The 27199-nt window shown below is 51.9% G+C and overlaps 1 protein-coding gene across 1 annotated transcript in view; it reads left to right on the top strand.

The window, feature by feature from the left end:
• WNT3 (Wnt family member 3) overlaps window positions 1-27199 on the top strand; it is a 54677-nt gene continuing 27478 nt past the window's right edge. Inside the window, exon 1 of the mRNA XM_032162633.2 lies at window positions 1-186. Coding sequence (XP_032018524.1) covers window positions 107-186 — 80 coding nt within the window. The 5' untranslated portion in view covers window positions 1-106. The remainder of the gene's footprint in view (window positions 187-27199) is intronic.

Raw genomic sequence — 27199 nt, forward strand, 5'->3', positions numbered from 1 at the left:
GCCCGAAAGTCATTTCCAATCTCAAGTGGACTTTGTTCCAACTATTGGGGGCGTCGCTCCCCCTCTTCATGGTCGCGGGCAAACTTCCTCCTCGGCGCCGCTTCTAATGGAGCCCCACCTGCTCGGGCTGCTCCTCGGCCTCCTGCTCGGTGGCACCAGGGTCCTCGCTGGCTACCCAATTTGGTGGTAAGACTCTCCTCTTGTCTGCCTGTGGCCCGGTTTCTCCGCTGCGTCCGGGGAAGGTGGGGGCGCCGGCTGGGGGTGGGCCGCTGCAGGGCTGGGGCTCCTCTCCTCGCCTCCCTCCAGCTCCCCACCCGCCCACCCCTCCTGGATTTTCTGCTGGTGTCGCCTTCAGAATCCAACTCCTGGCTCCTCTGATAATCACCATTTTCCCTGCTCCCTGCTGCAGGGGCTGGAGGACTTTTCCCATCTCAGAAGGTTTCTTATTCTTAGATCCTAACCCTCTGCCCGTCCCAATCCAGAGGTCCCCTAAGACCCCCCATTTGCTTGCAGTTGGGTTTCTGGAAATCCAGCACTGTCCCTGGGGCCCAGCCACTCCTCTTCTCCATTTTAGGGTCTTCATGGGCAAAACCATCCTGTTCCCTCACTGCCACCCCACCTCTGCCGGCGCCTCCATCAAGAGATTCCCCACAATAACCCCCCTTTGCCTTCCTATTTCAGACCCCAAAGGCTTCAGGGCTCCTCCCAGGGCAGGGGAGTGGGTGGGGGGATTTCATCAGATTCTCCCCACCGCTCTAGATTCATCTTGAGCCTCTGAAGTGAATATGGTATTTGCTGATCCAGGATGCCATTGAATTCGGATTTTATTCATTTCTTGCTTGTCCACCCTGGCAAAAGGGGGGGTTCCTTGAAAATGTGTTGTCTGGGAGGGGTAGGCTTGTTGTTCTTTGACCAAAAATCCAATTCTCCATGTCACATTTGTTCCTTTTGGAAAACCGAGGACCGAGGAGAAAGGGAGAGGGAAGGGAGAATTCCGTCCCTGAGAAATGCGGATACAAAAGACATTTTAGTAAATAAGGCTGGGAAGCCGGGAGCAGTGCTTGGGGGGCTGCGCGTGTCTGGGGGGCCTGGGTGAGGAATAAACATCCCTTTGGGAGCCCCAGCTCCAGGAGTCCCCTTGTTTTCCGAGCGGCCCCATCGCCGCTCTCCCACCCTCCGCAGGTCCCAGGAGCCAGAGGGGAAGACACTGAAACCAGTTCTCTAAATTACACCCCGCCTCTCCCCAGTCTCCAGCCCCCTACATTCCGGAAAACTTTAATTAAAGAATCTTCCCCTCCTGGACATAGGAGAGCCTCGGCCTGGGGGTGGGAGGTGAGGAGGAAGAATTTGGGATCTGTGAGTGAGAAGTGGGCTGTGGCCCCCGGGGTGAAAGTCAGAGAGAAGTGCCACCATGGTGCGGTACCGCCTGCAGGTCCCCAGACTCCCTGCCTTTCGCCAACCCAGAGCCCAGGGTAGGAGGAGCAGAGACAGCGAGACTTGGGGGCCACACCCCAAGTCTTCCAGTTGTTTGGGGATGGCAGCATTTGTGTCTGGGTGTTTGGGGCCCCTGGGAGAGAGGGTGGGGACATGGCCAAGGGTCTCTGTTTAGAGGGTGCTAGGAGTTGCTCCCAGGACAGCCAGCCAAGGGGAAGTCTTTCTTCTGCCCAACCCACACTTTTCCGGGGGGCTGGGCTAACCTGAAGCTTTCAGCACATAAAGAAGTCGATGGGGTGGCCAGGGCAGCCAGGGACTTCAGGAAGAAGGTTCGGCCAGTCTAGGGAAAGGCTGCTGCCAACACCAGTCCAGCCTCACCCGGCCATTCCTGACCCTCTTCCCATTCCCGGGCCAAGGCCATGCCGTTTTTTGCCTTGCCTTCGCAGAGACTCTGGTGGGTTGGGGGAGGGTGGGAAGGAAAGGTTTGGCGGCCCATAGGTGGCAGGGACTGAGGAAGAGCGACCAGTCTCTCCGGCCCTATGAACTAGAAGAGGGCACTCTTCCAGTTGGTGGAGATTCTGGTGTGAAATGGTATCTTGGGGACCATCTAGATAGGGATTGCCCAATAGGAAGAAACGCTGGGGAAACCTGGAGGGTCAAGACATTGGCCTTAACATAATGCTAGACACATGGCTTGTTTGGGAATGTGGTAGGGGACAGGAATGCTGCTTTGTCTAAGCCGAGGAGAGAGGTGTGTGTGTGTGTGTGTGTGTGTGTGTGTGTGTGTGTGTGTGTGTGTTCTGGGTCTATGACCCTAAGAGGTGTTTTCTATACACCAGCGTGTCTCTATGTGCAAAAGTGTTTGTGCCTGCAACTGGGCTACTGTGGATATGAAATCATGTTGGTGTGTTGGGGAATCCATGGCCCATGACAGGTTGTGCTGTGTCTCTGCACACAAGTGTTAGCAAGTGGCTGATGCTGTGATGTGTGTATGTACGTGTGTAAGAGACAGAGAGAAGTCTAGAAGTATCTTTGCCCGTGTAAAGGTCAGAGCCTGTGTCTGCTTGTGACGCTGGGCTTGACTGTGTTCATGACTGGGCAAGTGAGAGTGTGTGTGTGTGTGCGCGCGCGCGTGTGTGTGTGTGTGGACGTGCGCTCGCATGCCTTCATGACAGTGTGGGGAAAGCCCCACAGATGTCTTTGTGCGTGAATATCAGTGCTCACGGCCATGGCCTGATTGTGCTTGTAAAGAGGAGAGTGAGCCTCAAGTCCATAGCTGTGTGAGGGCTATGTCTGAGTCTGCCTGTGATCCTGTCCCCAGGTGCTGGGCCTGGGGCTGTGTGGCTGTGAATATGTTTGCAGACATCTACCTGTGGGTATGAATGACACCTGAGCTTGGGTGTTTGGTGGGCAGCCATGGGCCTGGAGGGAAGGTCCAACAGGAAGCAAAAGTCTCACAAGGTGGCTGCAGGGGGCACAGCTGGCCAGGGATGGCACGCTAGAGAGGCAGGGGCAGAGGCTTCCTTGACACCAGCTTGTCCTGTCTGTCCAGGCACTAGAGTCACTGGCCTTTCTCTCTGAGGTTGTTTTTCTTTGGTCTTGGAGCTGGGATGGAGGGTGAGTCACCCTCTCAGGGTTAGGGCTGGGGCTGTAGGGTAGATGGGCCTCTGATTCCTGATCCCATTTCTGCCCCCACTCCTCAACCCAGCCCCTCCCCCGGCTGCTGGGCAGTCAGATTCCAGTACTTTGAGCATCTAAGCCCATCTTGGCCTGCCCTCTTTGGCCCACCCAGCTCACTCATTCCCCAGGAAGGATTTACGGGGGAAGTCCCGTAGCTGGGATTTCTGTCCATGCGGACCCTCAAGCACGACACCCTGAGTCTGCACTGCTCAGACCCCAGTCCTGACAGAAGGTTGACCAGAAGGGACAGCTCTAAGGGGCCTCAGACTGACGCCCCTGGAAGGAAGAGATGTTCTCCAGGTAGTGACAGAGCCGGGACAGGAAACAACAGCACTGATTTCTCGAATTCCCCTTGTCAGTCCCAGTTAGCTCCTGGTGGAGAAACTTGTCTTTCTTCTCCTTCTTGGGGGCGTTGGGGTGGGGGGGGGATGAACCTATGTTATTAGTTCCTAGCCCAGCACCTGCTACATTCCAGCGATGGACGTGCAGATGGAGGGGGCCTGCTGGGGATCAGGAGCTCAACCTGCCGCTGTGTGACTGAGGACCAGTGGCTACCCATCTGGGTCTGCTTCCTTACACTTCACCCAGGGGTCCCCAGCCTGCCCTGCCTCACAGCTTGGGTGAAAGTGTTTTGCAGAGGACAAGGGCAGTGAGCTGGGAAACAGGACACCTGAGTTCTCGCCATCCCAGGACCCATCCTCCCACTTGAGCACCTGCCTAAGACCTACCTCAGTTTTCCCATCTGTCAGATGTCCTGCTGCCTCTCCCACCCACTCCCACCTCCACCCGCCTTTCAGAGGCTTGTGAACATGTTCAGTCAAACCCCGTGGGGGTCAGTGGGCTGGGCCCAGGGAGGCACCTGGAGACTGCGGGGGAGGAAGGCCCCAGGCCAGGTGTTAACACTTGTAACAGGCAGGAATTACAGCTCGCTGGGGCTGGACTGGCTGGGGCTGGTGAGGAGCTGAGCTAGCTGGAGGCTGTTGATCCCACAGACAGACAGACAGACAGACAGATGGGCAGATACCAGATCGGATGGCTAGGCTTTAACCGGGTGGTCTCCCTTCCAGGGCAGACCTTTCCCTGGGGGGGGGATATGGCGGGGAAATTAGTCTAGGTCTCTTGGAAGTGAATTAACAGCCCTCCCGCTCACCCCACCCCCATTATGGGTGGGGCTTCAGAGTCCAAAGGGAGCAAAATTGGTGGCTGATCTGTTGGTATTCTTCCGATAGGATCACATTTTGCTTAAAAAGAAGAAAACAGGTCAAACGTTATAATAATACCAAGAGCCTGAGCTGAGTTATGTCCTTAGAAGAACCTGCTTTAATATGTATGGGGATGGCATGGGGGAAGGGGACGCTCTCAGGGAAAGTTCTAGACTCTCAGAGCATTTTATCAACAGCTCCAGGGCCAAGAGGTGAGCGATGGGTGGAGTCTGAGTATCACCCCCACGTCCACCCCAGGGATCCCGAGGGCTTGGGTCTGTGATGTCTGCCCTGCAATTAATCCTGGCCTGGTGGGAAGACCTTTGGCGAGGAGGTCAAAAGAGGCAGGAGCTGGACTTTGGTGCCAAGTCCTTTAGGAGGTACTTGCTGCAGCTTCACCAGTGGCAAACCCAGCCAGGCCCTACCAGGGCCCACACTCTGGCATCTGGATACATGCTCAGTCACTGACAAAGATGGAGAAACTGAGGCAGACAGAGAGGACTCTGGGTGGAAATCTCCAAAGAATGGACTCAGCCCAGCAAGCATCTCTCATCCTACTCACTACAGAACTTAATGCTAATAAACATTAATGGTACTTGGGCAGATGTAGATTTGGAAGAAGTCTCTCCTTGGTCTGGGCAGGAGACAAGGAGCCAGGGGATGGCACAGGAAAGGTGACTTATCACAGAGGAGGATGCAGCTAACAGACCCTTCCAGGGAAAAGGAAGTGGGAAAAAGGAAGATTTTTCTGGTCTCAGAATGTGATGAGCCAGGAGTTGAGCAGAACCTTTTCCAACTACCCTGATGTGAGCCACAGAAACCTTCTCCAGCTGCCAAGGAGGGCAAGACATCCTCCACCCCTCATTCCTAACCCAGGGAGGAGGTATGCCTAGCCCCACCCCCACCCCCCGCCAAAGGTTAGAGCCATCCTGATGTTACATCTGTGCATCCATGTTATCTTGTATGCTGGAAAATGGTGAGAGTGGGGAGTTGGAGAGACCTATGTCTGAATTCCAAGTTTAATACCAATGGACCCTGTGACCTAGGATGAGTCCCTTCCCTTCTCTGGGCTTCATTCAAGTCCCTGCCTCCTTCTGGGCTTCATTTTCCTTAACCACATGGAGGGGTCCCTTCTGCCTCTCAGAGTCCCAGGGCTATGACAGGTTCTGGGCTCATTGCTGTGAAGCATGACACTCTACTGCACACATTCCGGGCCTGTATTAGACAGTCCACCCCTTTCTTTCTGTGGCTCCATCTGACCTAAATCCCAAAGAGCTGGCTGCCCCACTCCTGCCAAGCCAACCTGCTTGCACTTCCAAACCTCGCCCCAAACACTCCCACTCTTCTGGAGCCAGGCCGTCTGCATTCACATCTGGCTTTTTCATGTACTACCTGGGTAACTAGGGCAAGTTAACCTCTACAAGCCTCAGTTTCCTCATCTGTAAAACGAGTGTAATGATTGCCTCTATTTCATAGGGTTTTGAAAATGATTGAGTGAGTACTTCTTAGAATGACACCTTGCGTACAGGAAGGATATCGATGTTAGCTATTTTCACCTCCTATCTGCAAGCTATTGGCTCACTGAAGCCTTGGAGCCCAACTTGCCTCTTCCAAGAAGCCCTCCCAGATTTGCCCCACCTGGCTCTGTTTTCCCCTTTTCTTCTTTCTGCCTGTTTGCTCCACAGTGCTTTAGCTTTATTCTGAAGTTGAGGGTGCTAGGCCAGGCTAACCTCACTTCAGCTCTTTGCCTGCTCAGGAAGGGGAGGGCAGGATAGAGAAGGTTACTGGAGTGTCCCCTAATCCTTCCCCAACCCCCAGAGTCTGCCAGACTCTCGCTAGGACCTAGAGCCAGGGGGCTGGGCACAGGAGGGGTGGGGGAGGCAGGCTTCCCAGGGGGAGTGGCACCAGGGCCGCCCGGAGCAGCCTGAGCAGAAGTTGCTTCTCTAGGAGCTGAGAGATGATTCAGAAGGTGATTTATAGTCGGAAGGCAGAAAGCTTGGCTCCTGGCAGAAGCTGCTGCTTAATTACATTCTTGGGGCGGGGGTAGGGGGGTGGAGGTATGTGTGGGGAGGCAGCAGGGGCCAGACTTCTGCCTCCTCCCCGTCCAGGCCCTGTCCCTTTGGCTGTCCCGGCTCCAAGCAGGGTCCTTCTTTATCCTGCTGCCAGAGAGGGAATTCCCTGCTCTCAGTGAGAGGCTAGGCCAGGAGTGCAGGAATAGCTTCTGGGAGTGGAGAAGGTGGGAAAAGAGGAAGGAGGCCAGATCCCATCTCCTGGGACTTCTCCAAGGGAGACTGGATGGCGACGGGCTGGAAAACGGGCCTTCTGGGAAGGAGCACTGGGTCTCCTCCCTGCTTCTGGGCAGGGGAATAGCTAAGGCACCTGGGCAGAGTTGAGTTTTTTGTTTTTTTTTTTTGAGACAGTCTTGCCCTGTCGCTCAGGCTGGAGTGCAGTGGCACAATCTTGGCTCACTGCAACTTCTGCCCCCCTAGTTCAAGCAATTCTCCTGCCTCAGCCTCCCCAGTAGCTGGGATTACAGGTGCGCGCCATGATGCCTGGCTAATATTTGTATTTTTTAGTAGAGACAGGGGTTTCACCATGTTGGCCAGGCTGGTCTCGAACTCCTGACCTCAGGTAATCCACCCACCTTGGCCTCCCAAAGTGCTGGGATTACAGGCATGAGCCACCGCGCCCGGCCAGAGTTTCTAGAATCTTCTGAGTGGCAACTCCATGCTCTCTTTCAGGCACCCTGTCCTGCTGCTGCCTGGGAGGGCCTGCCTGCAGGTTTGCTCCTTTTCTGTTGCTCGGGTCTCAGTGGGCCACAGGGGCTGGAGAGAAGGTCCTGTGCTCAGAGGCTGAAACCCGGTTCTTCAGCGTTAGGCAGCCTGTCTGTCGTGAGCACAGCGGCTACCCCAGGTATACAACGGTTCTACCAGCAGGCACGGCCCCATACCCTCATGTCAAACTAATATCTCAGAGAGTCACCCCAATGCCACTGGGTGCAGCTACAATCACTTTGGCGCCGTTGACAGGAGCCCCCATTCTGTTTCCACACCTGCTGAGTTGACTTCAGCATTTCCCATATTAACACTGACCCATGCAGCAACCCGCCTGATGACACCTAAGGCCGCTTAGTTCCCTGCATCGCAGCCGTGAATCCCAAATCCCTCACCGCTAGCTCTTCAGGCTGGAAAGGTGTAGGGCGGGCAGGGGTAGGGTTGCTGAAGCTAGTGGTGTCGATTTATCTGTTTGCAGCCTGGCTTGTACAGCCGGGAGGAGTTGGCAGGGGTCAGGATGGGGACACTAGACAGCTCTCTGGTTCCCCCTGAGGCGGGCCTTCTCAAACTGGCCTCATTATATGTGTGGAGTGAATTCCAGAAATGTCAGGCACACCCATACATCTAGGGAATGAAGGAGATGCCGGAGCGGGCTCTGGGGCGAGAGGGGCCAGTGTGAGGAGGTGGGCGGCTTCCGGGCAGGGAGTTAGGGCACCTGAGACCTGGCTCTGCCACCATCTTGATATGAGGCAACCTCCTTAACTGTTCTGAGTCTCAGTAACCAGGAGAGTTGGATAAGCTGCTGGCCAAGGACTTCCAGCTCCGAGATTGCAGTCATGGAGGCTGTGTTCCGCGTTCAGGTCACCCAGCTCTTTGGACCATCTGTGCCTGGTGGAGGGGGTGGTCACTGAAAGCTGGTCTCAGGGAAGGGTGGGGGGTACAGAGCCCTAAACTCTACACACAAAGAGCTGTGAGACGGTGGATCAGTCTCTTCCCTCCCTCAGTTTTCTCATCTGCAAATTGAATGATGATAATAACACAACCACCTGCCCTGCCTGCTTGCAGGGCCGTGAAGAGCTTCAGGTGGAATAATCTTTGTGGGCGTGTCCCGTGACCAGTTGGCCTCAGACCTGAGGCCTCTGTGCCCTCTCCCCGGGGCTCTCCAATGAGCATCAGGACCACTACAGGAAGGAGCTGAGGACTCCTTCCTGAGGACACTTAGGAAGTGTCAGGTTCTTTCCAGAGAAGTTAACTATCATTGTGAGTCCCAGAAAAGAGGAATAAGAAGGCTGGGCGTGGTGGCTCATGCCTGTAATCCCAGGACTTTGGGAGGCTGAGGGGGGTGGATCACCTGAGGTCAGGAGTTCGAGGCCTGCATGGCCAACATGGTGAAACCCAGTCTCTACTAAAAATACAAAAAATTAGCTGGGCGTGGTGGTGGGTGCCTGTAATCCCAGCTACTCGGGAGGCTGAGGCAGGAGAATTGCTTGAATCTGGGAGGCGGAGGTTGCAGTGAGCCAAGATCGCACCACTGCACTCCAGCCTGGGCAACAAGACCGAGACTCTGTCTCAAAAAAAAAAAAAAAAGAAAAGAGAAGAGGAATAAGAGCTAGTTCCTGCTCAGACAGTGCTAAGAATGGACCTAAGAGCCCCCCTGAGCCTCTGAGCTTGAGGAGTTGATATTTCCAGCAGAGGAAGAAGTGGGGCTGGACAGGGGAGTCCTCAGCTCCTTCCTGTAGGGGTCCTGATGCTCATTGGAAAGCCCCTGGGAGAGGGCACAGAGGCCTCAGGTCTGAGGCCAACTGGTCACAGGGCATGCCCAGGTTCACAGCTCAGGGCATGGGGCTTGGTTATCCTCCTGGTGTAATGCAAAAAGCACCGGCCAGACCCAGAGTGAGATTTCCAACCAGGGACACATGAGAAGATGTAGGTGGAGGTGAGGGGGGCGAGGGCAAAGGGCCGCCAGCTGGAAGGGGCTCTGCTGAGGCCTGTAGTCGTCAGGGAATCCTAATGGCCTGGGTAAGGCCTAGCAAACTAGGAGACGGGCACAAGCCATTCCCTCCGGCTCGGCTGGAAAAACTGGGAGGACTGAGTGTGTGTATGTGTGTGTGGGAGGGGGATGGGAGCAACAGGACCAAGCACCCAGGTCTGTCTGGAAGACCTTTCTGGGAAACCTGCCCCTGGGCACAGAGTCCCACTTATCTGCCAGAGCCAGCTGGGCCAGCAAGGAAAACCAATCTCGCAGGGCCCATTAGGAATGCAAATAGGGCTTGTGCTGTGAGTGAGCAGCATCCCGCCTCCTCTCCAGCTCTCACCAATCATCTTCACAAGGTGGATTGCTGAGGGTGCCACTCCCCTGCTCTAAAACCTCCCATGGCTCCCTCTTCCTATCTGGTACTGAGGCTCCCCATGATTTCGCTTCTGTCCACCTGCACAGTTGTACCTTTCACAACCCCCTCAATCCTCCCAGCATCCATCCCACTTCAACTGGAATACTCACCTCTTTGCTTGTTCATTGAAATACTTCCACCTCCTCTCTCCAACTTTAAAAGGCAGCCCAACCCAGGGCCTGTTGACCAGGGCTCAGTCTGCTCTGCGCTGCTCAGCTCGGACCCCACTGGGCTCAGTTCCTGTAGCTAACAGCCCTGAACAATGGAGGGTCCTTAGAGGGTCTCCTAAGGTGGATGGGCCCCTCGACCTGAGCAGGCTGCTGTCCCAGGAGTGGAGATGAGCCTTTTCTCCACAGTGTCAATTCCCCTGGGTTTCTTTTTCTTTTTTTTTTTTTAATCCCAGTTCCATTTGTAAACGTTTCCTATTTGTGTACTATTTCCCCCTCCATGTTACCAGTTCACACGACGCTTAAGTGTCTAAGTCGTTAATTTGAAGATTGCAATTGGCGGAAGTTGTTTATCTAGGAACAGGTTAATATGTTTGTTGACCATGTGCTATGTGCTGGTCCCCATACAGACATCATGATTTATCTGAATCTAATTCTTGCCAGTTTACAGATAGGGAGTCCCACAGTGCAGCCTGGGCATGGCATGGGAAGCCCTGAGCCCACACCCTGTTGGACCTAAAGCCTTTTTCCTTCTACCACAATTCAGGCTCAGTTGTGGACTTATTGGGGTAAAAATTTGCTTGTTCATATTCTACTTTGTTCCCCAAAGGATGGTTTTGAGGCAAGTTTACACTTGACCTTCCACTCAAAGGCTGATGCTTTGGGCTTATAGATACTATTTGTGAACGTCTGGGAAGTCTCTTATTTGGGGATGTGTCCTCCTCACTGGCCACCTTTCCACAAGCCATGAGGCTGTCCTCAAGCTGGGATTGCACAGTTGCTGACAGCAGTGGCCATGTGAGGATTTTGTTGCCCCTGGGATGGGTAAGGGGCGACCTTGATCAAATCACCGCCTCCCGGGCCTCAGTTTCCTCATCTGTGAAACAGAAAGGGTAGCGTAAATGACCTCTCAGATTCCTTCTAGCAATAAGCTCTTTCCTTCTACTTAGTCCTTTTTGCTGCTTTGCATCTGGTCTCCATCATATACGTGCCAGAAAGCAGTTGGGCAGAATCTTCTTTCTTGCCCTAGTCCAATTCTTGTGTTGGTATCTCTGAAACAGCCAGTTGTTCATTTCACTTTTACAATTCGACCTTCAGCTTTATTTCTCCCCAAGGAGCCGGCATGCTTTCTCCTTTCTGATAAAGCATGCTTCCCTTCATGTCCTGGCTGTGAGAAAACTCAGAGGTCCACCTGAAGCCTCATCCTTACACCCGTGTGGACCTGGACCCTGATCCTGCTCTTCCGTTTTTATTTTGTTATTGAATCTGATGTGTTTTCTGTCATCAGCCTCTTGAGGGCAGGCATGTTGGAGTCTTTGTACCTGGCCTGGGCGTAGTGGATCCTCAATAAAGACTTGTCTTTGGGATACACATTTGCTGTCAACCTCTTCAAATCCTTTCTGGAAAGAAGCAAGGCACATGCGAATTAAAAAGCAAAATAAACATTGCTCTGGGAGGGAGTTGGTCCTGACTGGATAGTTTTGAGTTACGAGAATTCCAGTCTGCTTCTGTTTCTTTTATTTCTGTTTATTTATTTATTTAGAGATGGAGTTTTGCTCTTGTTGCCCAGGCTGGAGTGCAGTAGCATGATCTTGGCTCACTGCAACCTCCGCCTCCCGGGTTCAAGCAATTCTCCTGCCTCAGCCTCCCAAGTACCTGGGATTACAGGCATGCGCCACCATGCCCAGCTAATTTTGTACTGTCAGTAGAGATAGGGTTTCACCATGTTGGTCAGGCTGGTATCAAACTCCTGACCTCAAGTGATCCACCTGCCTCAGCCTCCCAAAGTGCTGAGATGACAGGTGTAAGCCACCAGGCCCGGCCTTCTTTCTGTTTCTTTACTGTCAGCTTTTCCCCAAGTCTACAAAGTTCTTGTCTTCAGAGAAGTCGCCTTTTTTCTTTCCTCCGTGATCTTCTCCACTCTAAATCTGAGGTTGGTTCCTAATCTTCCTCTAGGGACTGTCTCTCGTTCCTGGCCAATGACTGTGTCCACCCCTACCCCTGCTCCCTCCACGACTGGTTCCTCCCACCCTCCCTTGCCTTGGAAGCCGACAGTGCCATTGCCACCATTCCACAGATGACAGAGTGCCCAGGTGGCACCCACCCTCTCTCCAACAGAGCTGCTCCCGTCCCCAGCAGCCATCGTGAGGGCCAAGCCCCACTCTGCAGATGGAGCCCTAAGGAGGGGCAGAGGGGAGCAGCCGGCCAAGGTTCTCCCCATTCACCCAGCAAGGTGTCCTCACAACTCTAACTGGCTCTCCCCTCCCCTCCGCTTCTGCCCTTGGGCAGCACATCTGCAGGTCACCCCACCCAGTCCCTGACTTCGGAGGAGAGAATGTCTAGCCTCCGGCTGGGTGATTCTCCATCTTAACTGAAGCTTCCATAGGGGATTCTGGAGACTTTCTCTGCTACCAGTAAGGATGTAGTCTGTGACCTCTCACTGTCCTGGAAGCTAAAGCAGCCTCAAGAAAGCAGCCTCTTCATCCCCATGTTACCTGTGAGAAAACTAAGGCTCAGCCGGGCGCAGTGGCTCACGCCTGTAATCCCAGCACTTTGGGGGACCAAGGTGGGCAGATCACCTGAGGTTGGGAGTTTGAGGCCAGCCTGACCAACGTGGAGAAATCCCATCTCTACTAAAAATACAAAATTAGCCGAGTGTGATAGCACGTGCCTGTAATCCCAGCTACTGGGGAGGCTGAGAAAGGAGAATCGCTTCAACCGAGGGCAGAAGTTGAGGTGAGCTGAGATCTGGCCATTGCACTCCAGCCTGGGCAATAAAAGCGAAACCCCGTCTCAAAAAAAAAAAAAAGGAAAAGAAAAAAGAAAAAAAGAAAACTGAGGCTCACAGGACCCAACCAGGAGCTGTAAGGAGCTTGGAAGCAAGTGGGCAGGCTCCAGTGGCAGCTAGTAATTCCTCGCTTATGATGTCCCAGGTATCACATACATTGAGGAAACAAAGCACACACATTAGCTCATCCTCCCGACAACCCCAGGAGGCAGAGACTCTTGTTATCCCCATTCTACAGATGAGAAACTGAGGCCCTGAGGCACCATTCCATTGCCCAAGGCTCCATGGTTGATAAATCCCAGAGCTCTAAACAAGAGACAAAGTGCCTGAAGCCAGGCCCTTCAGTGACACCACACCACACCACAGCCAGGAAGGTCCTCAGATCTGACTTCAGTCTTTCCTTAATCCAGGCCCAGGTTTTCTTCCTGGGGATGTGAATATCACTGTCAAGTTTCAGTTTGGTTTGGTTTGAGACAGGATCTTGCTCTGTTGCCCAGGCTGGAGTGCAGTGGTACAGTCACAGCCCACTGTAGCCTCAATCTCCTGGGGTCAAGCAATCCTCCTGCCTTAGCTTGCCAAATCGCTAAGACTACAGGCAAGCACCATATGTGGCTAATTTTTTTAATTTTAATTTTTATATATTTTTGAGACAGAGTTTTCACTCTTGTCGCCCAGGCTGGAGTGCAATGGCAAGACCTTGGCTCATTGCAACCTCCACCTCCCCGGTTCAAGCGATTCTCCTGCCTCAGCCTCCCACGTAGCTGTGATTATAGGTGCCCGCCACCACACCTGGCTAATTTTTGTATTTTTAGTAGAGATGGGGTTTCACCATGTTGGCCAGGCTGGTCTCAAACTCCTGACCTCAGGTAACCCGCCCACCTCAACCTCCCAAAGTGCTGGGATTACAGGCGTGAGCCACCGTGCCTGGCCTTTTTTCTTTTTTTTTGTAGAGATGGCATCTCCCTACATTACTCTTGCTTGAACTGGACTCAAACAATCCTCCTGCCTCAGCCTCCCAAAGTGCTGGGATTCCAGGGGTAGGGTTCCAGTTTGCACTTGAGGACCAGGGTTCGTCTCATCCCTGAATCTTCCTGTGTCCAGAGTTGGTTCCTTCCAGTGGGTTCGTGGTCTCGCTGACTTCAAGAATGAAGCCACAGACCTTTGCAGTGAGTGTTACAGCTCTTAAGGACCCCAAGAGTGAGCAACAGCAAGAGTTATTGTGAAGAGCAAAAGAACAAAGCTTCCACAGCATGGAAAGAGACCCAAGGGGATTGGTGCTGCTGGCTTAGGGGTGGGGGTGGGGAGCGGGGGGGGGGGGGGCAGCTTTTATTCCCTTACTTGTCCCCGCCCATGTCCTGCTGATTGGTCCATTTTACAGAGTGCTGATTGGTCCATTTTACAAACCTCTAGCTAGCTACAGAGCACTGACTGGTGTGTTCTTATAGAGCACTGATGGTGCATTTTACAAACGTCTTGTAAGACAGAAAAGTTCTCCAGGTCCCCAGTTGACCCAGGAAGTCCAGCTGGCTTCATCTCTCATTCCTCTCTAGAACAATTCCTCCCAGGCGACCCATCCCCTACTCACCTTTAACCACTTGTTCTTCCTCTTCTGATCTTTTACCGGCTTTTCTACAACTTCCTGCAAGTCCTATAGCCACAGAATTGCCTTTAAATCAGGGAAAGAGGAGGCCTGCTGCCAGCTCTCTGATTTAGAAGCTTCCCTCTGGTGTCTTACAGCGTTTCCCTTCCCCATAGGGCAGGGAGTCTGGAATCCAGCATGCCTGCCCTCAAGAGGCTTATGACGGAAAACACATCAGATTAAACAACAGAATAAAAACAGGCTAGTTGTGGTGGCTTGCGCCTGTAGTCCCAACACTTTGGGAGGCCGAGGCAGGCAGATCACTTGAGGTCAGGAGTTCGAACCAGCCTGGCCAACATGCTGAAACCCCGTCTCTACTAAAAATACAAAAATTAGCCAGGCATAGTGATGCATGCCTGTAATCCCAGCTACTCAGGAGGCTGAGGCAGAAGAATTGCTTGAACCCAAGAGGTGGAGGTTGCAGTGAGCCGAGATCACACCACTGCACTCCAGCCTGGGCAACAGAGTGAGACTCTGTCTCAAAAAAATAAAAATAAATAACAAAAACAGAAGAGCAGGATCAAGGTCAAGGAGAAGACAAATATGCAAGTCAAGGTCAATGCAAGGTGCAAGGATGGAGCTTGCCCTGAGTTTCCTCACAGGCAGGACATAAGGGAAAACACACTTTACCTGAAAGGAGAAGGCATGCTGGGTCCTCAGGGAGAAATGCCCACCTACAGCCTGTGCCCACCCTCTTCAGCTGCGCCATGAGAATTTAGGCTCCTGGGGTTTCTGGCCCAGACAGCCGTGAGCCTGCTTCCGGGCCCTGCGGGCCTCTGCCTGGGGCTTATTCTGCCAGGGCAGGCCACACTGCTGGTGGCGAAGGGCTGGTCAAGGGACATTCATTTGCAAGGGCTGTGGCTGGAGTTGAGGGTGTGGCTGGGGCGTCCAGCGTGGGATGCAGAAGGGATGGGCAGGCTGCAGGCCTGGGGCTAGATCTCCCACGTCACCATGGTCTAGCGTGAACTTTATGGGATAACCTAGCCCTCTAGGTGGCAAATAAGGTTTTTGCCAAGACAGGAGGATAGAATGATGGTTTAACTTTTTTTTTTCTTTCTTGAGACATAGTCTTGCACTGTTGCCCAGGTTGGATCGCAGTGACGCGATCCTCTGCCTCCCAGGTTCAAGCGATTCTCCTCCCTGAGCCTCGCGAGTAGCTGGGATCATAGGTGTGCGCCGCCACACCTGGCTAAGTTTTGTATTTTTAGTAGAGATAAGATTTTACCATGTTGGCAAGGCTGGTCTCAAACTCCTGAGCTCAGGTGATCTGCCTGCCTGGGCCTCCCAAAGTGCTGGGATTACAGCTGTGAGCCGCTACGCCTGGCCGAGTGATTAACTTTTTAATGAAAATATAGGAAAAGACGTAAACTGTCTTTCCTCTGCTTTCACCCTGCAATAATCAGTACAGAAGACTTCTGTGACCAAATGCGTGCATACACCAAGCAAGCTGTCAATTCTGCGGCAGACATCAGCCAGCGTCCTCTAATCCAATTCAATTCTGATGCTCTCCACCTGGACATAGCATCTGATCCCATAGGTTGAGGTCTTAGTCCCCAGGACAGCCCCCCACTTCCAGTAGCAATCCCAAGCCCCAGGCTGCTTTACATGTGCTCCTGACTGACCTGCTATAAATCAGGTTCCCATGACTTCCTCCTTGGGTTCCATTAATTTGCTAGAGTGGCTCACAGAACACAGGAACACACGTTTACTGGTTTACTATAAAGGATATTACAAGGATACAGATGAAGAGGTGCATAGGGCAAGGTATGGGAGAAGCTGCACTGAGCCTCCATGCCCTTCCTAGGCACACCACCTTCCAGGAACCTCCACATGTTCAGCTATCCGGAAGCACTTGAACCCTGTCCTTTTGGGTTTGTATGGGGGCTTCATTCCATAGGTATCATTGATTAAACCATTGGCCACTAGTGATCAACTTAACCTTCAGCCCCCTCTCCCCCTCCCAAAGGATGGGGTTGGGGTTGGGGTTGGGAGTCCAACCCTCTAATCTTGGCCGGGCACAGTGGCTCACACCTGTAATCCCAGCACTTTGGGAGGCCGAGGCAGGTGGATCATCTGAGGTCAGGAGTTCGAGACCAGCCTGACCAACATGGTGAAACCCCATCTCTACTAAAAATACAAAAAAATTAGCCGGGTGTGGTGGCAGGTGCCTGTAATCCCAGTTACTGGGGAGGCTGAGGCAGAAGAATCGCTTGAACCCAGGAGGCAGAGGTTGCAGCGAGCTGAGATCACAACACTGTACTCCAGCCAGGGAGACAGAGTCGAATTCCATCAAAAAATAAATAAATAAATAAAAGAAAAGAAAGTCCAACCCTTTAATCCTGCCTGGGTATTTTGGGGTAATCAGCCCCAATCCTGAAGCTCCCTAGGGGCCGCCAGCTCTTCCGTCAGCTCATTAGCATACAAAAAGACATCACTTCGGAGTTTCTAAGGATTTTAGGAGTTGTACGCTGGGAAACTAGGTCGAAGACCAAATATATATTTTACAATATCACAAACATGCATACAGGCGAGCACACAACTTGTCAGTGTACAGCTTAATGAGCTGGATAGAATATCTTATGTTTAACAGTTTGTGAACCTGGCATGAAACTTTTCAATACTGGGCACATGGTGGATGAGGCTTCATTGAGTGGTCTCAATGCTGCAGCCAGGCCTTAGGGCTTGAGGGGGAAACAATTCCACTAGGGTCGAACTGGCACAGCATAGGGAAGAAGGCTTGCCTCGTCTAATGTGGCTGCATCATCTCCATCCCTCCCTTAGCAGATCCACAGTGGCACTGTCCTCCCTCATAGCTGTGGTCACTTACCTCCAAGTCCCTTTTTGTTAAACTTGGACCATGTTTTAGCCTTTCTCAGCCTCAAAGGATCTTCTTTTCTGATCAGTTTAGTCAGCCTTATTTTAATTTAATTTAATTTAATTCAATTTAATTTAATTTGTTTTTCAAGATGGAGTCTCGCTCTGTTGCCCAGACTGGACTGCAATGGTGAAATCACGGCTCACTGCGGCCTCCGCCTCCCAGGTTCAAGCCATTCTTCTGCCCCAGCCTCCCAAGTTGCTGGGATGACAGGCGCCTGCCACCATGCCCGGCTAATTTTTCTATTTTTAGTAGAGATGGGGTTTCACCATGTTGGCCAGGCTGGTCTCCAGCTCCTGACCTCAGGTGATGTGCCCACCTCGGCCTCCCAAAGTGCTGGGATTACAGGAGTGAGCCACCATGCCCGGCCACTTTGGTCATTTTTAAACGGTCTAATTAGGAGTGCAGCAGCAGCAGATATGACTGTGTTGTTGTACACTCCTCAGCCTGGCCCTGCCGCCCTGCACCCGCTCCTCTCCCAACCCCAACATGGGTAAGCACATGGGCCTGAGTACAGCAGTCCTGGACTCTAGATGGTTCTGCCTTTTTATCTGGGTGGACTTCACCTCTGCGAGCTTCGGTTTTCTCTCTGCAAAATGGGGATAATGAGGGCTACTGTGAGGATGAAAGGATATAACATATGTGAGACTAGCACAGTGAGTTTGCCACACATTTTGCTGACATTAATTTCATGTTACAGTCTGCATTGTTCTTGTGTGCACCTCACTTCTCCATGCCTCTGCGCTACCCCCTGCCTTCTCTTGGGATGACTACAAACTCCTGTTCGATCTTGAAATCATAGTTCAGCCATCACTTCCTCTGTGCAGCCTTCCCTCAGCACCGCGGTCCCAGCAAAGGCCCTTCTGAGCACATCTATTTCATGGACTAGACTGTAAGTCACCTGTGGGCAGGACCAGATCTCTATCATCTTTCAACCCACACCACCAAACATAGCACAGGGCACACAGTGGATCCTCAAAGACAGGTTGTGGGATGAAAGGACACTGTCGAGAGTCACCTGCTGGTCCCAGACTCTTGTCTCCCTGCTCCAGCTGGATTCTCATTGCCTCTGTGATGCTCTGCCAGGAAGACCAGCTGGTACTTGTTGTGCATTTTCCTGTATTCTCAGATACCTCTTCATGTGCATCTGTCTTGTCTTCCCAGCGTAAGAGTCAGCCCCTGAGGGCAGGGATTCTGCTCTGTAGGCCTCTGCATCACTAGCGAGCCTCACACATCATCCTGAGTGTTGCAGGAGCACAGTTAGGAATTCTGTTATCAGGCCAGGCACGGTGGCTCACATCTGTAATCCCAGCACTTTGGAAGTCCGAGGTGGGTGGATCACCTGAGGTCAGGAGTTTGAGACCAGCCTGGCCAACATGGTGAAATCCCGTCTCTACTAAAAATACAAAAATTAGCTGGGTGTGGTGGTGGGCATCTGTAATCCCAGCTACTCGGGAGGCTGAGGCAGGAGAATCACTTGAACCCGGGAGGCAGAGGTTGCAGCGAGCCGAGATCGCGCCACTGCACTCCAGCCTGGGCGACGCAGCGAGACTCCATCTCCAATAAATAAATAAATAGGAATTCTGTTAACACTTGGCCCAGGAATCAGACTCCTTCCCAAGCAGGCTGCAGTCCAGGCTCAGCTGGTCCCCACTCTCTGGGACAGCACTCCCCTCACTCTGTCATCTCCCAGGAAGTCCGGCTCTAGGCATCTAACCTTGGTGTGGGGAGGCAACATAGTACTCCAGAAAGAGGGTAGGCTCTGTGACAGAACCACTGTGGTGCAAATCCCAGATGTCCACTTCATAGCTCTAGAACTTTGCTTTGGGTGGTTGCTTAAAAATCTGAGTCTCAGTCTCTTCCTCTGTATAATGGGAATAAAAAATATGATCTCAAGGTAGTTGTGAGGTTGAAATGAAATAATAGACAGAAACTGGCCAGGCACAGTGGCTCACACCTGTAATCCCTACATTTTGGGAGGCCAAGGCAGATAGATCATTTGAGGTCAGGAGTTCGAGACCAGCCTGGCCAACATGGTGAAACTCTGTCTCTACTAAAAATACAAAAATTAGCCAGGCATGGTGGCGCACACCTGCAATCCCGGCTACTCAGGAGGTTGAGGTGGGAGAATCTCTTGAACCTGGGAGGCAGAGATTGCAGTTAGCTGAGATGACGCCACTGCACTCCAGCCTGGGCAACAGAGTGAGACTCCATCTCGAAAAAAAAAAAAAAGTAGAAATAATAGAAACTGAGTTGAAGGTGAGTAACTAAAGATGTTCTACAGGTCATCTAATGTAGTAGGGTTATAAAAATATTCCCTCCCAGGCCAGGCTTCTTTAGAGCAAAAAGATCTGAATTCCTTCCAAAACAGAAAAGGCTGGCTTCAGGGAATCCCACACACTTTATGTTGGTTTGTCCCAACCAATAAGCCTATCTGAAGAAAGAAGCGGATGGGGAGGCATGTGACAGAAGCCTGTGACTTGGTGGACAAAAGGCAACGCAGACTCTGGCATGACCTTGCGTTCTGGTATCCTGTTCGGCCAGAATACTCACAAAGGCCTCCAGTTCTCAGGAAGGGAAGGGTGAATTAAATGTGGTTAGCTATCAGGGGTTTTTTTTTTGAGACAGAGTCTCGCTCTGTCACCAGGCTGGAGTGCAGTGGTGTGATCTCGGCTCACTGCAACCTCCGCCTCACAGGCTCAAGCGATTCTCCTGCCTCAGCCTCCTAAGTAGCTGGGACTACAGGCGCGCACCACCATGCCCGGCCAATTTTTTGTATTTTTAGTAGAGACGGGGTTTCCCCATGTTAGCCAGGCTGGTCTCGATCTCCTGACCTCGTGATCCACCCACCTCGGCCTCCCAAAGTGCTGGGATTACAGGCGTGAGCCACTGCGCCCGGCCTATCAGGGACTTTTATGGGGGTTCCAAGGAGTGGTCTGTGTAGGTTTAATATCACCCTAGTTAATGGCTGAGGCACTGGCTGTGTAAGCCCTGCTAAGCACAGTGAGTGAGTGTGGCTGGAAGTGCTGGAGGCCTGGGTGGGATGCAGGCTGATCCAGGGCTGGCAGTCACTGTGTGCATCCAACCTTTAGGCGAGAGAGGGCTGCTAAACTCTGAGAAGGAATTCATGGTGAAGAAGGGCTGATGTGCCAATGGTATGGCTGGCACAAGCCTAAGCAGATACCAGCTGTTCTCCTGCAAGCTGATCAAAAATATTTTTATTACATAATACTTGACATACACAAGAGAGCAATCATATATATTAGATATGATAACAGAATGAAAACCTGAGCCTCACCATATCCCTGAAGGGCCAGACCATGATTAGGCCGTTGTGTCTATCTGTGGGTCCTCCTCAGCCCATTCCCCGTCTCCCCCTAGATGTGACCACATCCTGAAGTTTACATATTTATTCCATTACTTAAAAATATTGGTTTTTGGCTGGGCATGCCTGTGATCCCAGCACTTTGGGAGGCCGAGGCGGGAGGATCACCTGAGGTCAGGGGTTCGAGACCAGCCTGGCCAACGTGGTAAAACCCCATCTCTACTAAAAATACAAAAATTAGCTGGGTGTGGTAGCACACACCTGTGGTCCCAGCTACTCGGGAGGCTGAGGCAGGAGAATCGCTCGAATCCAGGAGGCAGACATTGCAGAGAGCCGGGATCACGCCACTGCACTCCAGCCTGGGCGACAGAGCAAGACCCCGTCTCAAAAAAACAAACAAAAAACTGGTTTTCCCAGGTAATAATGCCTAAATGAAATGTTTTATTTTGCACATTTTTAGCATTATAAAAATGGTGTTATACTGCATGTGGCCCTCTATGTTGAGCTCTTCTCTCTCTGCATTGTGTTTCTAAGTTTCAAACTGTTCCTGGATCTTGCTGTAGCTCTCACATGCTCACAGTTGCATAATAGTCCATCTTTAGAATATACAGTTTATCTGTTTTGTCTCCTGGCCATGGATGTGCGTCTCGCTGTGCACAGCAGGGAAAGGTGTTCATGGAGGTACCTGCCTAGGTGTGGAACTTTGGGTTGCAGGGTGTGTGAATGTTGAGCTTTACAAGATGATGCCAAACTGTTTTCCAAAGAGGTTGTGCCCATCCGTGCTCTCATCTTTGAGATTGTATTTCCCATGGCCCAAGACCCTCCTTCCTGCCCGAGGCAAGCCCACTCCTGAGGACTCCACTGCTTTGGGCCTTCACCATCTTTCTCTCAGGACCCCGTTCCCTACTGGAAAACTCTCCTTTCCTTTACCTCCTCCACTTGGCCCTGAACTTCCCAGGATTTTTCAAAACCCAGCCTGGAGCTGCCATCTTCCTGGGAGTCCTCCCAGCCTCACTTCCACTCTCTCCCAGCTTTTTGGAACAGCTTTTCCAGACAGCTTTTGGGCCAGAGTAGGACATCGCATAGTGTGTTTCTTATAACATCAGCCCCACATAATCCTGTTGAGAAAGGCTTCTGGAGTCAAATAAACTTAGGAATCGCCACAGGCAACTTGGAGCCTCTTGGTGTTTACTGTTCTCATTTGAATATTGGCAGCTCATTAGCATAGTCGCAGCACAGAGAGGCCCTGCCAGTGTGACCCGTTTTTATTTAACTTGTTTTCCAAAAATATTTAACCTCGGAGCCCTTTTCCCCCAACAAGTAACAATGATTACCCATTTGGAAAATGGGATCCAGAAGATTCTCCTGCCTATTTCAGTCAGTTTGGTTTTGTGGTCTTATTTTCCTCAGTAACCAAGCTGACAGTCCTCTGACTTCTGTTGTAATCATCCCGTGTAAACTAGTTCAGTCCAGACCACCCTTTCTGGAGTGCTTGAGTTGAAGGAATGAATGAATGCCCTCAGGAATGAATGAATGAAGCAGTCAACCAATCAGTCAGCCATCCAGCTGAGCCCCCTCTCCTGTGTAGCAGTCAGGAACCAGGGACTGATCAGGCACCGCTCATCTTGTACCAGGGGACACCCGGGCTGTCTGGCTGGTGAATCATTCTCCCGTCTTAGGTCCCCTGTAGTTGCATTTTTAGAATCTGTCACCCAGTGAAGCTGGGAGCCCCTGCGGGGCAGGAACCAAGTTGCGCTTGCCTCTCTGTGTGCCCCGAGTGGGACATACAGATGGGATCTCTCATCCAATTCCTTCTGAGAGGGATAGGAGAACATTGTGGTTAAGTCTTCAGCCTCTGGAGCCAGAGCAGATGTGTCCCTAATTACCTGGGTAATGTGGGCCAATCTCTGCCTCAGTTTCCCCCCTGAGATGGGGTGATGATAACATACCTTCCTTACGGAATTATTATGGGGTTAATATGCTGCAAGCACACAAACAGTGCCTGGCATAGAGGATGTCACTGGTCTTTATTAGCACTATGACAATGGCAACGAACATTTATTGTGCACCTACTATGTGCCAGGGACTGTGATAAGAGCTTTATCTACATCATTTCAATTATTCTTCCCCACAGCCTCTTTGAAGTGGGTGATGTTTTTCTCATTAGGAAGTTGAGTCCTCCTAAGGAGACGTGGTAATGGGTGGTAGCAATAAGATCAGGATTCGGGTCAGCCAGATCACAAAGCCCTGGCCTGCAGGCGTGGAGGGTGCCACCTACCACCTGCGGATGCGACAGCTCCTCTGTTTCTTTTTACCGATAATTACCCTGCTGACAACCTGAGCAGTTCTTTTTTTTTTAATCTTCTATTCATCTCAACAAAATGGAAATCCACGGTACTGCAGGGTTGGAATTTAACATGTGTGCGCACGTGTGTGTGCGCGTGCATGCATGTGTGTGTGTGAGAGAGAGAGGGAGAGACAGAGACAGAGAGAGACAGAGAGCAAGAGTGCACAAGTGAAGGAGAAGTAGTTATCTGAGAGGCCTGGGGGTTACCAGCACCTTCATGATAGACCCAGGAAGACAAAGATCCCTGGGTGGGGCTGGCTTTGAGACTGCACAGCGGCAGAATCACTTGTGAGTCAGCAGTGCCGCAGAACAGCAGGGCGCTCCTGGAACTGGGCTTGGTGTCGTCACCCGCTGCCCCTTGCACAGGGCCCTGTGTGCCAGGAAATGTTTGCAGGCTGGACACCTGTGGTTGCTTTTAACCAGGCAAGTGAGCTGGGTTAGAGGTAGCCACATGTTCCTGAGGGCTCGCAGCTTCGGATCTGAGAGGGTTAGACAGGGCATCGGGGCTGAGGGTCACTGGAGGAGAATTTGCTGTCGTCGAAAGCCCGAGCCTTGAAGAGCCCTTCTCAGAGCTGACTACGTTCTTTGGCTCCTCAGCCCAGTGAGATGGCCTTAGTTCTGAGCCCTGTACAATATGCAAGCTGGGTCAGAAAACCCCCAAGGCTCCTTCCAGCTCTGACAGGTCCTGTCGGGGGGTCCAGCCTGCATATAGGGCCTGGCCTTCTTTCAGCCCCATAGATGGTGACCCCTCTTCACTGCTAGTAAGATTGAAGCTCATCAGCAGGACCTCAGGCCCTGGCCTCCTTCCTTCTTGGTCCCTTGGGTTTTGGAGTTTTATGTGACATCAATGTCCCAGAAATGCCCATCCTCTTCCTTTTCTCTCAGGGCACAGTCCCCTGAGGTCTTGTGGTTTATCCACCCCCACCCCTTGTTTAACTTGTTTTCCAAAATGTTTAACCTCGGAGCCCTTTTCCCCCAACAAGTAACAATGATCACCCATTTGGAAAATGGGATCGAGAAGATTCTCCTGCCTATTTCAGTCAGTTTGGTTTTGTGGTCCACCCCTGTTCTATATCCTCCTTCACTTGATCTCCCCCGCGCCCCTCCCACCAGAGAGTTTATAAGCTGGCTGTCCCCTTGCTAACCTCCTGCTGTTCCCTATGAACATGGCCTGCCTGTTAGATTTCACCGTGTGACACTGTCTTGGTTATATCCCCGTCCTGCCTAGTTCAGTGAAGAACACACAGCAGGTGCCGAATAAATGCACTCTGCTGGAATAAACTGGTTATCTCCAGAGGGTGGGGTCTGGACAGAGTGGCAAAACAGCGATAGCATGGGATTTGGGGTCCAACTCCGCCTCCACTTCCTGGCTGATGGCACTCTGTCATTGGTAAACTGGGGCCGGCATCTCTACTCTCAGGGCTGTTGAGAGGATTCGTGGAGAAGCTGGGTGAGGAAATGCTTTGCAGATTGGAAGGTGCTGGGGATGTGTGTCATCTACCCTGGCCTCTCTCAGGAACTCTTGCCCACGTTTGTCAACATCTGCTGGGCGTGTTGTCTTGGGAGAGGTCTTGTTAACCCTCTGCCACCTTGAAGTCTCTGGTCCCCTGAAATTCTGTGTCCTGTCTCACACACAAATGCCTCCAGCCCTCAGGTCGGGGGGTCTCCTCTCCTCCTGCAATGCCTTGGGCGTGGGTCCAGCCTTGTCTGAGACACAGAGAAATGGACCTCCAGTGCAGAAGATCCGCACCAACATTCGAAAGAAAAAAGACTGATAGGCAGGAGCCCAGCATTTGAATTTACAGGGTTGTTAACCCCGACAGCAGCCGGAGCAGCAGAGCAGGACCTGAGCGCTTCCTTCCCTCCCTCCTTAGCCTTCCATGAACATGCTCCCTATAAACCCTGTCCTGGTAAATGTCTCCCCTCTTTAGACAGGGTCTCGCTCTGTTGCCCAGGCTAGAGTAAAATGGCTCGATCTTGGCTTACTGCAGCCTCGACCTCCTGGGCTCAAGCAATCCTCCCAACTCAGCCTCTCAAGTAGCTGGGATTACAGGTGGTCACCACCATGCCCAGCTAATTTTTTTTTTTTTTTAATTTTAGTAGAAATAAGGTCTTGCTCTCTTGGCCAGGCTGGTCTTGAACACCTGAGCTCAAGTGATCCTCCCGCCTCGGCCTCTCAAAGTGCTGGGTTTACAGGTGTGAGCCACCTCTCTCAGCCTTCACTGCTTTTTTTTGCCATCTCAGTGCCACCATTTCCTAGCTATGTGACTTTAGACAAGTCACTTAGCCTCTCTGAGCCCATGTCATCATCTGTTAAATTGGATTCTTTGGCAAATTAAAGGACGTATTCTACGTAAAGTGCTTTACATGGCAACTGGCACATAGTCAGTCCTCAATAAATGTTAACTATTATTATTATTAATGGCCACTGGCCAGACGCAGTGGCTCACGCCTGTAATCCCAGCACTTTGGGAGGCAGAGGTGGTCAGGAGTTCGAGGCTAGCCTGGTCAACATAGTGAAACTCTGTCTCTACTAAAAATACAAAAATTAGCCGGGTGTGGTGGCATGCACCTATAGTCCCAGCTACTCGGGAGGCTGAGGCAGTAGAATTGCTTGAACCCGGGAGGCAGAGGTTGCAGTGAACCGAGACGGCACCATTGCACTCCAGCCTGGGTGACAGAGCAAGAATCTGTCTCAAAAAATAATAAAATGGCCACTCTGAGTGCTCCAGTAAATAGGCTCCTTACTACCTTACTTAGAGCAGAGTTGAGGAAATTGGTGGAGTTCTTCACTACCTTATTAGCCACTCTCTACCCAAATTAATGTACCCCACCTTATCTTATTCATCGGGGTAACCACCTATAAAAGCGTTCTTTATTTCATTCACAGCCTGAGTGTCCCCATAAAGGTGCCCCATGATGCATGATGTCATCCCCCCTCTGTTTGGAGGACACCTCCTCCCACCCATGGTGATTTGAGCCTTCTCTTAGGCCGGGGTGATTCCTGGGGGAAGCTTAACTGGAGCTAATGTGCATTGACATTTTGCCTTTTGTGTCGAACACACATCCCATTTGTAGAGAATTAGAACTTTGTGACTTTAAATGTTCGCTATTTCTGTGTATGTGTAAGAGGGAGTTGTTTTCTTTTGCTTTGTTCAGAGACAGGATCTCGCTCTGTTGCCCAGGCTGGAGTGCAGTGGTGCAATCACGGCTTGCCACAGCCTCGAACTCCTGGGCTCAAGCGAGCCTCCTGCCTCAGTCTCCCCAGTAGCTGGGACTACAAGTGTGCACCACCACACCCAGCTAATTTTTCTGTATTCTGTAGAGACAGCATCTTGCTGTGTTGCCCAGGCTGGTCTCACACTCCTGGCCTCAGGTGATCCCCCTGCCTCGAAATTCTGAAGTGCTGTGATTATAGGCATGCGCCACCATGCCAGCCAGAGAGAGAAATTTCATGTTTTCTACACAAAGTGTGTTTCCCCCAGAAGAAATGCCTTCCTACTTTTGTGATGAATGTAAGTAGAATGCAGACAGAAATTGCAGAAACTCCCTGTGCCCCAGCACCCTTACCAGGACATGCCTGGCCTGGTGGAGTGACGGTGTTGTACACAGTGAGGGGAGGGAAGGGAGTGGGAGAGGAGGTGAGGCTCTGCAGAGCAGAGTGGACCATTTCTGGTCAGAAAACAGTGAGGAGGCCGGGCACGGTGGCTCGCGTCTGTAATCCCAGCACTTTGGGAGACTGAGGCGGGCGGATCACTTGAGGTCAGGAGTCTGAGACCAGCCTGGCCAACATGTTGAAACCCCGCCTCTACTAAAAATACAAAAAAAAAATTAGCCAGGTGTGGTGGTCCTCGTCTGTAATCCCAGCTACTCAGGAGGACAATCGCTTGAACCTGGAAGACGGAGGTTGCAGTGAGCTGAGATTACGCCACTGCACTACAGCCTGGGTGACAGGGCGAGACTCTGTCTCAGAAAAAAAAAAAAAAAGAGTAAGGAAAGCGAAGTCCTGGGGTGGGGGGAAATGTAGCTGCAGGCAAGAACCAAGGAAGGTGTGGAGCCCCTAACCCAGGAGGGAAAAGGCTTGCTACCTTGAACCCAAAGAGTGTGAACATCCTGTACCTTTGCAGAGAGAACTTCCGCCTACTCACAAACAGATACACCCCACTGCACAGCTAAGAAAGCTAAGGGGAAATCAGGAAGAAGGGAAAAGAAAAGAGGAAAACCCCAGAGGAAACGAGGAGTCAGGCCTGGGCAGGGGGCTCCAGATGACGCATGAGGCTGCAGGAGGAAAAGGTTTCTTTTAAAACACATCTTTTACCTTGTCCTTTTCCGATGTACGTGAGCGTGTGTTTTGGAACGCACATAAAATGCGAGCACGGTAGCTGGCGTCTGATTTCTGCCAAGGTGCATGGAAACGGAGGGGCAAGCCCAAACGCTTCTTCTTCATGGCTGCTGGATCAGGAAAGTTTTGCTTCTGTGGCCGTGAAGATGGAGATTTGCTGAGAGGCCAAGGAGAGAGATGATGGGGGAGGGCTACTTCGGGAGAGGAAGTGGACAAGACCAGAGGTTGGGAAACGG

Source organism: Hylobates moloch, unplaced genomic scaffold, assembly GCF_009828535.3.
Source record: "Hylobates moloch isolate HMO894 unplaced genomic scaffold, HMol_V3 SCAFFOLD_10, whole genome shotgun sequence".
In the NCBI taxonomy this organism is placed as follows: Eukaryota; Metazoa; Chordata; class Mammalia; order Primates; family Hylobatidae; genus Hylobates; species Hylobates moloch.